This window comes from Dromiciops gliroides, chromosome 3, assembly GCF_019393635.1.
Source record: "Dromiciops gliroides isolate mDroGli1 chromosome 3, mDroGli1.pri, whole genome shotgun sequence".
NCBI classification, from domain to species: domain Eukaryota; kingdom Metazoa; phylum Chordata; class Mammalia; order Microbiotheria; family Microbiotheriidae; genus Dromiciops; species Dromiciops gliroides.
Window position 1 is genome coordinate 79,353,104 of NC_057863.1, and position 14,289 is coordinate 79,367,392.

Sequence of the window (14,289 nt, forward strand, 5' to 3'; positions counted from 1 at the left end):
GTAAATTATTCCTTCCTCTCCTAATTTATCTATGGTATCACCCTTTATGTCTAAATCATGTACCTATTTTGACCTTATTTTAGTATATAGTGTAAGATGTTGGTCTATGCCTAGTTTCTTCCATAGTATCTTCCAGTTTTCCCAGATGTTTTTGTCAAATATTGAGTTCCTAACCCAGAAGCTGAGTCTTTGGGTTTATCAAACAGTAGATTACTATAGTTATATAACACTGTGTCTCCTGTGCCTAACCTATTCCATTGATCCACTACTCTATTTCTTGGTCAGTACCACATAGTTTTGATGACTGCTGCTTTATAGTATAGCTTCAAATTTGGTATAGCTAGCCCACCTTCCTGTGTATTTTTTTCATTAGTTCCCTTGATATTCTTGACATTTTGTTCTTCCAGATGAATTTTGTTATTATTTTTTCTAGCTCTATAAAATAATTTTTAGGTAGTCTGATTGGTATGGCACTGAATAAGTAAATGAATTTAGGTAGAATTGTCATTTTTATATTAGCTTGGCCTATTCATAAGCAATTGATATTTTTCCATTTATTTAGATCTGATTTTATTTGTGTGCAAAGTGTTTTGTAATTGTGTTCATAGAATTCCTGGGTTTGTCTTGGCAGGTAGACTCCCCAAGTCTTTTATATTGTCTACAATTACGTTAAATAGAATTTCTCTTTCTATCTCTTACTGGTGAGCTTTGTTGGTCATGTATAGAAATGCTGATGATTTATGGGGATTTATTTTATATCCTGCAACTTGGCTAAAGTTGTTAATTGTTTCAAGTAATTTTTGAGTTGATTCTCTAGGATTCCTTAAGTATACCATCATATCATCTGCAAAGAGTGATAGTTTTGTTTCCTTCTTGCCTATTCTAATTCCTTTAATTCCTTTTTCTTCTCTTATTGTTAAAGCTAACATTTCTAGTACAACATTAAATAATAGAGGTGATAATGGACATCCCTGTTTTACCCCTGATCTTATTGGGAATGCCTCTAACTTATTCCCATTACATATAATTTTTGCTGATGGTTTTAGGTAGATATTGCTTATTATTTTAAGGAAAGCTTCACTTACTCCTATGTTCTCTAGTGTTTTTAATAGGAATGAATGCTGTATTTTGTCAAAAGCTTCCATTGAGATAATCATATGATTTTGGTTAGTTTTGTTATTGATGTGATTGATTATGTTGATAGTTTTCCTGCTATAAATCCCACCTGGTCATAGTGTATTATCCCGGTGATGAATTGCTGTAATCTCCTTGCTAATATTTTATTTAAGATTTTAGCATTGATATTCGTTAGGGAAATTGGTCTATAATTCTTTCTCTGTTTTGGCTCTGCCTGGTTAGGTATCAACACCATATTTTGTCATTAAAGGAATTTGGTAGAACTCCTTCTTCACCAATTTTTCTGAATAATTTTTATAGTATTAGAATTAATTGTTCTTTAAATGTTTGGTAGAATTCACCTGTAAACCCATCTGGCCCTGGATATTTTTTCTTAAGGAGTTCATTGATGGCTTGTTCAATCTCTTTTTTCTAAAATGGGCTTATTTAAGGATTTTATTTCTGCTTCTATTAATCTGGGCAGTTCATATTTTTGTAAATATTCATCCATTTAATTTAGATTGTCAAATTTATTGGCATACAGTTGAGTAAAATAGCTCCTAATTATTACTTTAATTTCCACTTCATTGGTGGTGAATTCACCACTTTCATTTTTATTTTATTTTTTTTAGTGAGGCAATTGGGGTTAAGTGACTTGCCCAGGGTCACACAGCTAGTAAGTATTAAGTGTCTGAGGCCAGATTTGAACTCAGGTACTCCTGACTCCAGGGCCGGTGCTCTATCCACTGCGCCACCTAGCTGCCCCACCACTTTCATTTTTGATACTTGTAATTTGGTTTTCTTCTTTCTTTTTTCTAAAATCAAATTATACTTACTAGCTGTGTGACCCTTGGCAAGTCACTTAATCCCAATTGCCTCATCCCCCCAAAATTCAAATTATACAAAGGTTTATCTATTCTTTTGATTCTTTCATAGAACCACCTCTTAGTTTTATTGATTATTTCTATAGTATTCTTACTTTCAATTGTATTAATCTTTCCTTTGATTTTCAGAATTTCTAATTTAGTATTTAATTGGGGGTTATTAATTTGTTCTTTTTCTTTTTAAAAAATTTTATCTTTTTAAAAAAATTGTTTTTTTTTTCTAGCTTTTTTAGTTGCAAGCCCAATTATTTGATCTCTTCTTTCTCTGTTTTATCCAAGTAAGCATTTAGAGATATAAAATTTCCCCTAAACTGCTTTGGTTGCATAACATAAGTTTTGGTATTTTGTCTCATTATTGTCATTCTCTTGGATGAAGTTATTGATTGTTTCTATGCTTTGCTGCTTGACTCACTCATTCTTTAAAATCGATTTTTTTTGATGAGACAATTGGGGTTAAGTGACTTGCCCAGGGTCATACAGCTAGTAATTGTTAAGTGTCTGAGGCTGGATTTGAACTCAGGTCCTTCTGAATCCAGGGCCGGTACTCTATCCACCGCACCACTCATTATTAATTAATCAATTAATTTTCAGTCTATCTTAACATGGCTCTTTATTACATGTAATTTTTATTGCATCATGATCTAAGGAGGATGCATTTACTGTTTCTGCCTTTGTACATTTGACTGTGAGGTTTTTGTGCCCTAATACATGGTCAATTTTTGTGTATTTACCATGTACCACTGAGAAAAAGGTATATTTCTTTCTATCCCCATTCAGTTTTCTCCAAATGTCTATCATATCTAACTTGTCTAAAATTCTATTTACCTCTATAACTTCTTTCTTACTTATTTTGTGATTAGATTTATCTAGTTCTGAGAAGGGGAGGTTAATATCCCCCACTAGTATAGTTTTGTTATTTATTTTCTCTTGTAACTCATTTAACTTCTAAGAATTTGGATGCTATGACACTTGGTGCATGTATGTTTAGTATTGATATTACTTCATTATCTGTGGTACCTTTTAGCAACATGTAGTTTCCTTCCTTATCTCTTTTAATTAGATCTATTTTTGCTTTTGCTTTGTCTGAGATAAGGATTGCTACTCTTGCTTTTTTTCCTTCTGCTGAAGCATAATATATTCTGTTCCAATCTTTTACCTTTACTCTGTGTGTATCTCTCTGCTTCAAATGTTTCTTGTAAAAAACATATTGTAGGATTCTGTTTTTTAATCCACTCAGCTATTCACTTCCATTTTGTGGGAGAGTTCATCCCATTCACATTCACAATTATGATTACTAACTGTATTTCCCTCCATCCTCTTTCCCTCTTTGTACTTTCACCCTATTCCACCTAACCAGTGTTTTGCCTCTGACCATTGCCTCTGTCACCCTCAATCTGCCCTCCCTTTTATTAGCTGCCCTCCATTTTCTTTTCCCTTTCTTCCCCTACTTCTATTAGTACCACCCTTTTCCCTTTACCCTTTTACTTCCTTAAAGAGTAAACTGTTTCTTTATCCAAATGGGTATATGTTATTCCCTCTTTAAACCAAATCTTATGAGAGTAAGGTTGAAACAATGCCCCCCCCGCATTCTTTTCCTCTGTTGTAATAGGTTTTTTGTGCCTCTTCATATGATGTAATTAACCCCATTCCACCTCCCCTTCTCTCTCCTCCCCCTATTCTCCTTTGATTCTGCCCCTTAAGTTTCTTTATCTCATCACATCAAAGTTTATTTAGTAACTATACCCTAATAGAGATGCAGATATCAAGAGTTAAAAGTAAAATAGAGATGCAGATATCAAGAGTTAAAAGTATTATTTTCCCTCATAAGGATGTAAACAGTTTAACCTTGTTGAATAAATTTTTTCCCATTTACCTTTTTATACTTCTCTTGAGTCTTGTATTTGAAGATCAAATTTTCAGTTCAGTTCTGGTCTTTTCTTCAGGAAAAGTTTGGAAGTCCCCTATTTCGTTGAATGTCCATCTTTTCCCCTGAAAGAGAACGCTCAGTTTTGCTGGGTTGTTGATTCCTGGTTGTAATCCAAACTCTTTTGCCTTCCGGAATATCATATTCTAAGCCTTCTGATCTTTAATGTTGAAGCTGCCAGGTCCTGTGCAGTCCTGACTGTGGCTTCATGATATTTAAATTGTTTCTTTCTGGCTGCTTGCCTTTTGGGGTCTCTTTCAGGAGGTGATTGGCGGATTCTTTCAATGACTGTTTTATCCTCTGATTCTACAATATCAGGACAATTCTCCTTGATAATTTCCTGGAATATGGTGTCTAGGCTCTTTTTATGATCATGGCTTTCAGGTAGTCCAATAATTCTCAAATTACCTCTCCTGGATCTATTTTCCAGGTCAGTTTTCTTTCTGATGAGATATTTCACATCTTCTTCTATTTTTTCATTCTTTTGATTCTGTTTGACTGATGCCTGGTGTCTCATAGAGTCATTAGCTTCCATCTGCCTAATTCTAATTTTTAAGGCATTATTTTCTTCAGTAAGCTTTTGCACCTCCTTTTCCATTTCACCAGTTGATTAACCCATTTGGCCAATTGTATTTTTTAAGGAATTGTTTTCTTTAGTCAATTTTTCTGCTTCCTTTTCCAAGCTGTTGATTCTTTTTTTTTTCATAATTTTCTTGTGTAATTTTCATTTTTCCCATTTCTTTTCGCATTTTTTTCTTCTGCCTCTCTCATTTGATTTTTTTTTTTTTTTGGTGAGGCAATTGGGGTTAAGTGACTTACCCAGGGTCACATAGCTTGTAAGTGTTAAGTGTCTGAGGTTGGACTTGAACTCAGGTCCTCCTGAATCGAGGGCCCGTGCTCTATCCACTGCACTACCTAGCTGCTCCCTCTCATTTGATTTTTAATATCCTTTTTAAGCTTTTCCAAGAAAGCTTTTTGGTCTTGAGACCAATTCATCTTCCACCTTGAAACTTCACAGGTAGGCATTTTGAGAGTATTATCCTCATTTGAATTTGTGTTTTGGTCTTCCCTGTTGACACAGAAGCTCTCAATGGTAAGGGCCCTTTTCTGTTTCTTACTCATATTGTGGCTTTTTTTTTTTTTTAACTTTTAAAGTTCAGGTCTGCTCCTGGGGCACAGGGGCCACTGTTGTAAGCATTCTTGCACTCGGGGATAGGGATCAGGTCACTGGCTTTCTGCTCTGAGGCCTCTGTGGCTTATGGATTCTTCACCACCCTGGGATTGCTCCCTGTGCTGGGGATGGCTCGGCCTAGTTGTGCCTGTCCTGTGGGTAGTTCTCTAGCTGGCAGTTTGTCCTCTCAACCAGTGCTGGTGGGTTTCACAACTGGCCTACTGAGCTGCCAGCCTGCTGAGCCAGGAGCAAGGGGTTTCAGTTGCTGTGCTGTGGCCAAGAGCCTCCTGCTGACTTGCCCAGACCCCCTCTGAGCTCAGCTGCACTGAGCTGTGCTGCGCTCCTCTTTTGCCCAAGTGAGACCAACCTTTCTTGAAGTCTTCTAAATTATCTCCAAGTTGGAAGATTGTGTCTCTCTGTCTTTAGTTGGTTATGTAGTTTCAGAATCCTTTCAGAGACTTGATTTAATGTTGTTTTTGAGGGAAACTCAGGAGAGCTCAGGCAACTTCCTGGCTTCTCTCTGCCATCTTGGCTCCGCCTCCCTTATATCCATTTTTAATACCTAGTATGGTACTTTGAAGACACTAGGCACTTAATAAATGTTTGTTGAATTGAATAAATTGGAATTACTTATTTTAGTTATAAAGTAGAAAGTATAAAAGGAGCTTTTATTTAAAGGCCACATAAAAATGAATAAATGTTTTCTTGACAAAATCTCTTCTGGCAAGTATTTTTGAGTATGTATATACATTGATGTTGATGCTTGAATTTCAACAAAGGTAACTGTGGACTGGTAAAAACTAGTTTCATTGGTATGGCCTCAGAGCCCCAGGATGCATCTATACTGAGGACTCCTTCCTGTCCCCTGCATCTTACTGAATGGCAGAGCTAGAGTTAAGTTCCCTATATCGCTAGACCTCATTCTTCATTCCTTATTAGGCATTTTAGAAAATACTCTAATTTTACTCATCTCAACTATACTCCTCTGGATAAAAGGGTAGCTTCCTATTGGTGCCATGCCAGCTCTTTGTGTAAAGATCTAAAAATCTGAGCCCTGAGGGCTTCTGGGCTTTCCACTGCAGTACAAAAACCATTTTATGGTCACACTGAGATCATTCCCTGGTGTCATCTGTTCTCTTCCTCCCCTTCTGACCAGTAATAGTTTTGCTCAATTCTGTCCCTGTGTAGCTCTATTGCTCTTCATCCAAACTCTCCTACTCTGCAGAAATAATTTTCTTTGAAACATCTAATATCAAATACTTCTACTCATTACTTCAAAAAGAATATCTAACATTTATAGCACTCTAAATTTTGCAGAGTGCGTTACATATGTTGTCTTATTTGATGTTCACAATAACCTATGAAGTAATCACTATTATTATTCTTAGGGCAGCTAGGTGGCACAATGGATAGAGTGCCATGGATGGAGACAGGAAGACCTGAGGTAAAATCCAGCCTCTGGGGGTAGCTAGGTGGCACAGTGGATAGAGTACTGGCCCTGGATTCAGGAGGACCTGAGTTCAAATCCACTCTCATACACTTGACACTAACTAGTTGTGTGACCCTAGGCAAGTCACTTAATCCTCATTGCCCCACAAAAAAACAAAAAATCCAGCCTCAGATACTTATTAGCTGTGTGACACTGAGGAAGTCACTTAACTCTATTTGCCTCAGTTTTCTCATCTATAAAATGAGCTAGAGAAGGAAATGGCAAACCACTCCAATATATTTGCCAAGAAAACCCCAAATGAGGTCATGAAGAGAAGGACACAACTGAACAAAAACAACAACAAAGTACTATTATTATTAACCCCATTTTACAAATGTGTACACTGAAGTTGAGGTGGTAAACATCTAAGACCCCATCCAAACTTCATTCTTCCTGACTACTCCTCTCCCTCCCCCGTGCCCCACTATCCACCATGCCACCTTGCTGTCTCAAAAGACCATCTTTGAGTTGTATACAAAATGTTTTCTTTTAAAACTTGTACCCAAATGTTTTCTCTCCATAAAGCTAAGTATCTCATGTGGATTAACCAGTGCTTTTAGCTTTATTACTACTGTTTTCCCATGGGAGTTACTTGGCTCAGACTTGATTATAAAGTAAAATTCAGGAAACCAATGAATATTCAAATAATAACCTAAAGAACTACACTGGAGGAAAGTCAGTCTCAAGTCACCACAAGAGCCATTACCTGGCAGGGACTCTGGCCATGGAGATCAGCAACTATGATGGCAGGGGAAGATGTGAGGACTGGTTTCTCTGCCACTTCTGGTTGACCAGATTGACCAGGACTGCTCTTGCTGCAGCACTGTGGCTGGTTGGTGGCAGAAAGGGTGTCTGCTGGGGGAGGTTCCATCTCAGGCTGAGTTTCTGTGAAGGTCACTGATCGCTTCTGATCTGTTTCCATGTAGGCAGAAAATGGGGGATGAATAGAAAAATACAATTGATATCTTTGGGTCTCATTTTGTGAACTAAGTTCTCCTGCCTTTACTGGCATTGCTGCTATCTGTTAGTAAAAGTGAATGTTTTAATTCCATGCCTCTTTGATATAATAAAAACTGTTCTTGTCATTATTTTCATAAAGTAGGGTCATTAAGATATAAGGCAGTAGGCTAATAAATTATTATCTTTTATAACTGTACAAACTTGGCCTTAATTAATGAGCTAATCATTTGGTCTTTAGTACAGCAAAAGGACACATATCATGGCACCTAATACCTCAAGCATTTATACCTTTTTGTATTTGTTATGTACGATCTACCTACCTTACTTAGAAAAGGGTCTGCCTTACGTTAATTTTTGTATTCTTTCCCTAGCATGGTCCTAAGCACTTAATCATTTTTAACAACTGTACTTTCTGTCTCTGTGTCTTTGCACTGGCTAAGCTCCATGCCTCTCTCCCTCCTCAGTGTTGCCTTTTAGAATCCCTGGTTTCCTTAATTACTCAGCTCAAGAGGCATCTTTTACTGGATGCTTTCCTGATCCCCCAAGGTGCACGTGTCTTCCCTCTCAAAACTACCCTGGATTTGTTTTGTATATTTTTGCGATTACTTACATTGGTACATGTTGTCTCCCTCCTTAGAATGTCAGCTCCTTGAGGACAGGAACTGTCACTGTTTTCTTTGTATCTCCAGTGCTTAGTACAATGTCTGGCACATAGTAGGTGCTTAGTAAATATTTGCTTGCTTACATGATTGAAAAGATATCACCCTTTTAAAAATAAACTCTCTTAACCAAATAGTATATTACTGTCAGAAGGTAGGGAGAAGAGGGTATGTGTATGGAGTCCCTCAACTCCTGGAAAATAGTGGTGCTGATATTCATGGAGACTCTTCCTCCCATCTTCTTATATTAAGCAAAAGAGAACCCTAAACTCTGTACCATCTTATGTAATCGAGGGACCCATTCCCCTTACTGCATGTTATTATGTACCAGCACTGTCGTGTGAATGAACGTCTTACCTGTTGGCTTTGTTTTAGGTTGTATGCTTCGGCGAGTAGTTGAGAGCCGAGCTCCATGACGACTTCGAGGTTCAGTCTGAGTCTTTTGACGAGACAGAAGAGGTCTTCTTAGCTAAAAGAGAGGAGATAGTGTAAAGTCAAGGGAGATTTGAGAAAATATACTGATTGTATCATGAATACAACTATATATATCCTTGGGTATTTACCTGTCTCAGGCCTCTCTTCCTTCCTAGTGGTTGCTGAATAAGGAGATTCTGTTGGCCAGGTTCACTCTGTATACTTGCCACCCTGTTAAGTATCAGCAGTATTAACAGAAACAGAGGAGGAGTAGAGAGAACTCACCCTAGCTAATGTGATCACAGACCACTAATATGACACAGTCACTTCAAAGACAGCACTATCTTTGAAGGCTAGGTGGGATAGTCATCCTCGGGGAGGGATTTCCAAATATTTGAAAAGTTATGGCATGTGGCATAAAGCCCTGTACTTCCAAACTGCCAAAATTGAGATTCTTGGTTTTCACCATTGATGATGTTGTACCCCATAGCAAAATAACCACCTGTGGCACTCCCCCCTCACTGATTATGGAGCATACTATTCACAGAAAGAGTATGAGATGGCATTTTGTAATCTCAAATTTTGGGAGGGATAGAAAATGGAAACAACTCTCTCTGATATGAATACCTAATTGTTTTGTTTTTATTTCAATTTAAATAAAAATAAAATGAACAAATGTCGAACACAACAGACACAGATTCCATTTAGGTGAAGAAGGGGCATGACACATGAACAGGGTCCACATTCAATCCATGTTTGCAGCCTGAAGTCTCTTTGAGACTAATGATTAAACATAGTCACAAGTAGGTACACTCAAACCCTTTAAAACTTTTTGATAAAATAGACTGTCAAAGTGATCGAATTGACTTAGTATTAGAGAGCTTTAAAACCCACTAAATGCACTGAATTTTAACATGTAGTTCGTAATATCTCTTCCCTTCAATTAGCTTATCTTTTGACTAGTTCATTCCGAGTGTTTTCATAGCATTACTCTTTAACATAAAAGAGAATTACTGGGGCAATGGGATGTTTGTGTGATTGGGTCAGTGATTCATGAGGGAGGGCAAGGATGGAGTCTTCTCTAAACTTAGTATCACTGTACCTAACACACTGCTCTGCACACAGTATTTGCTTAATAAATGTTTGTTGAATCAAATTGAATCTTTTATATTAAAAAATTACTCAGTAGCGATCTTTCTTTGTCTGTAGAGGACTGATTAACACATGAAAGCCAGTTTTTCCCTAAGCCGCAGGCATGTAGAGAGTACTTTCAATAAAGGGGAAAAGTATTATACCCTTGGAACACAACTTAACTCTGGGAGTGAGGTCATCAGTACTCATTTAATAGTTAATCTTTTTCACCATGGCTTTAAAAAAGAGTTGTCACCTAATGATAGTTTCATTAAGTATTTTATAGTGATTCTTAATCAGAAGTGTCCATGAAAGAAAGAAAACTAATTTTTGTTGATGTTGTATTCAAACCTGTGATTTCACTGATAAGGAACTAACTCCCAGTGAGAAAACACCCTCTACCAATGCAGGTTTGTTAATATATTGTAACTTAGAATTTTACAGAATTCCCTAGAGTATGGACAAGTTAAGCGATTTACCCAGGGTCACATAGTGTAAGTGGCAGGATTTAAATCCATGCTTGAGCCTCATTATCCACTACCCTTCATTGCCCCTGCGCTTACTTTTCTTTCCTCTAAGGAAATGGCCAAATGCAGAGGAGTGGAAGAGGGAAAGAACAAAGGAGGAATAAACTATAACAAGCCCAAACTAGTATTTGGGGTCATGTAAAAAACAAACAAAAAAACCCAGACTCATTATCATACAGTGGACAAAATCAATCATAAACATGCTCGAATATTCCAAATAAACCATGTCATCTATGGTCATATCAATCATCTTGCTTGATCTTATTAATATCTTATCTAGAATAAAACAGTAATTCGCTAGTGAGGATAGTCTCAAAAGTTCCAAGTTAAGAATAAAATTCACTTATCTGGGAGAGCATTGTAGCAATCACTGAAATAAACAACAGTTGGAAAAGATTTTATCTGAGGACTAGTAAAGTGCAAAGAGGCTTAGCCTATCTCTAGTGGATTGGCTACTGGGTGATGAATTTAGAGGTGTGGAAGAATTGTGATCTACATTGGGAGTGGTGGTACTCACACCAAGGAGATAATGGATTCTTGAAGTAGCATAAAAAAGAATGCTATATAAATGTGAATTGTCTCTAGATATTAGAATTAGAATAAGCCATACACTGGAATGTGAGAAAAATGTATGGAATAAAAGAAAAAAATTCCATCTTATGTCAAGAGAGATAAATATGTTACAATGTTAGTGACATGATCAGAATCCCAAAATAAGGATCATAAACATAAACCTTGCCTTAATGAAGCATATAAAGTTTATGATCATGGCAATTACTTATTTTGTATAAATGATGTATATATCAGAGTTGAAAATATTAGATATGTCTTTGGAAACACAACCCTGCCTTAGTAGGATAATAAGTGATGCTGATATATTCATATTCTGACACCAAAGGAATGATGTATAATTGTATAGTTTGGACAGACTATAGATATTTAACAATGAATAAGGCCATTTGTGTAGAAAGAAACACAAGTTTCTCCTTCAGGGGCTTAAATTATCTTCACACTACAAGTCAAAAATGATTTCAATATAGGCATATCTCCATATTACATGATGTCAAAGAAATCTGAAATAGCTTTGTAGAATTTACATTATCCACCTAGGAAAATGTATGGAACCAGAAATACCAAGCTAGTAAAGATCGAGGTGATTATACAACTACCAAGCTCTTGCCTACATTATGTTTTGTATTTCTAAACCAATTTATCTTTAAGAAGTCAAAGAAAATAAATGTATTGAACTCTGTTAATGTTTTTGGCTATAAGAACTGCAACAACCAAATTTACTTCTTATTTCAAAGAAGAAATGTCTCAAGTTAAAATGCCTGAGTTCTGGTTATCCACATAACTGAAATGTGAATCATTCATATACTTGCAACAAAAGTCTAGAATCTGCATCACTACTGTTCCTATACTAAATCAATAAAGTCTCTATATCAGCATTGTCCATAACACAAAGGATGCCTCAAAGAAGAGCAATCAGTATCTATCTCATTAGTGGATCAAAAAACAAAAACTTAAAAACAAGCTTTCCTAGAATACTCATCACCTGAAATTCTGAATCATAGAAAAGAGCAATACCTAATCTCCTCTGCTTTAATGATTAAAGGTAGAAATATTAACATGTATATGTACGTATATGTGAATATTAAAGTTAAAGCCCAATAGAATTTTTTTTAACCTAAAGCTAACAACACCTTTCAGAATTGCATTTAGAGAAAAATGTTCACTTGTATTTTTGAGGTGCTAACAAACATCACAATTGCAGACCACATAATTAAGATTTTATAGAAGCATAAATCCAGTTGAAGAAAGTGCTGGATAACAGTGAATCAAACACCTTTGCTACCAAAAATAAAAATCTTACTCCATATCCACCCCCCAAAAGAATAAATTACAAGAGCAGCACTTAATTGCAAAAGGAGGTAAGACAATCTTAGAAGGATTTTGTCATAAATTTTTCTTTCCCAGGTGAATCATTTACTGTCTGTATCATTCACTAATCTACAAGCGACTATTCTAGCAAAATAGACATCCTCATGACAGTTTTTACATAAAAATAAAAGCTAGACAAGAACGTGCTTGAAGGATTGTTTCAGTCTTCAGTTCAGTACAAAATTTAGTTCACAGAGCTCACATTGCAAACTGCTTTCCCTAACTTAAAGACTACACTTGACAGGAAAGAGAAATAATTAAGCAAATCACTGGATGAGATAAATGCAAAAAAAAAAAAACAAAAACAAAACACAAAACACAAAACAAAAACAAAAAACCCAAACCACTAAATAGATGCTCTTAATTTCTCTTTAGTCTCACAATTATAGGCTGAGTCTTGTGTATACACTGGAAACTCCCCAAATGGAGCAAAGCATCTTGTACATTTTTCATTCATTTTAGTCACGTTCAACTCTTCATGACCCCATCTGGGACTTTCTTGGCAAAGATACTGGAGTGGTTTGCCATTTCCTTCTCTAGCTCATTTTACAGGTGAGGAAACTGAGGCAAACAGAGTTAAGTGACTTACCCAGGATCACAAAACTAGTAAATGTCTGAAGCCAAATTTGGACTCAGTAAGATGAATTTTCCTGACTCCAGGCCAGAGCCCTATCCATTATATCACCTAGCTAGTTGCCCATCCTGTACATAGGAAATGTTAAATCTGGGATAAGCTTTCCATCACAGTAAGAAACTATGTTGTCATAAAAAATGGCATGGGGTATTTATAGGGAAGGGGTGAAACAATCCTACTCTACCCATAAAAAAATACTTCCTGTCTAATATTGAGTATCCACAATGTACAAGATGTTGTACCCCAAGCAACGTAGAATCATGGAATTTTGGTACTGGAGAGCTGATGACCTGATTATTTTAACTATTTATTAGAAGTAGTTTCTTGGGGCCAGCTAGGTGGTGCAGTGGATAAAGCACCAGCCCTGGATTCAGGGGTACCTGAGTTTAAATCTGGCCCCAGACACTTGACACTTACTAGCTGTGTGACCCTGGGCAAGTCACTTAAGCCCCCAATGCCCCACAAAAAAAGAAGTAGTTTCTTTTCATAACCTCTTATATTTTTATAATGCCAAAAGTTTTTGATGTCCTTTTATATGCATGATCTTTTTAGATACTCATACCAACCCTGGTAGGCAGGGCATTCACATTTATAGATGAGGGAAGCTGAAAATCAAAGAGGATGTTGTTGAGTTGTCCCAATTCACAGAGCTGGTAGGTGCTAAAGTCAGGACTATAATCTAGGTCTTACTCTTTATCTCATCTCTTTAAACTGAACACTACCTCTCACATAACAATGATTTAGTTACAAAATTACATACAGTAATAGGGATTTTTAGGGCACTTATTTTCAGTTACTGAAAGGAAAGTTCTTTTGCCCTTTGTATCTTCTAGATACTTTGAAAAGTTGGCAGAACATAAGGTTTCAGACATGTCCAACTCTTTGTGACACTACTTGGGGTTTTCTTGGGGAAGATGCTGGAGCAGTTTGCCATTTCATTTTCCAGCTTATTTTACAGATGAGGAACTGAGGCAAACAGGGTTAAGTGATTTGCCCAGGGTCACACAGCTAGTACGAGTTTTAGGCCTGATTTAAATTCATGAAGATGAGTATTCCTGATTCCAATCCCAGTGCTATAACCACCACACCATGCACTAAATAGAAATATTTTTCTTCCATCTTGGCCTTTCCTTTATATCTCATTAAGCTTGAACAGTATTTTTCTCTCTTATTATTATGTTTGAAATCACGCTTTCAGAAAAAAAGTTTATTGACCAGACATTTCTGGTCTTTGTAATGTTCTACTTTGTATAAAAGACAATTTTAAGTAAAAAAATAAATATAAATAAACATCTATTCCCACATGTATTAATAACATACTAGAATCCTAAAATATTGAAAGTGGAGGGAATTCAAAGAACAGTTATCTAACTCAACTCCCACTTTTTTAAGTTAGGAAACTGAGGTCCCTGAAAATTATGTGATTTGTTCAAATAGTA

The 14,289-nt window shown here is 36.3% G+C and overlaps 1 protein-coding gene across 8 annotated transcripts in view; it reads right to left on the bottom strand.

The window, feature by feature from the left end:
* The window catches only part of UNC80 (unc-80 homolog, NALCN channel complex subunit), a 259,417-nt gene that overhangs the window by 6,384 nt on the left and 238,744 nt on the right, over window positions 1–14,289 (bottom strand). For all 8 annotated transcript variants that reach the window (XM_043991060.1, XM_043991061.1, XM_043991059.1 and 5 more), the window contains 3 exons: window positions 8,767–8,848; window positions 8,561–8,672; window positions 7,291–7,496 (listed from right to left, as the gene is read on the bottom strand). In XM_043991060.1, the coding sequence (XP_043846995.1) occupies window positions 7,291–7,496; window positions 8,561–8,672; window positions 8,767–8,848 (400 nt within the window). The remainder of the gene's footprint in view (window positions 1–7,290; window positions 7,497–8,560; window positions 8,673–8,766; window positions 8,849–14,289) is intronic.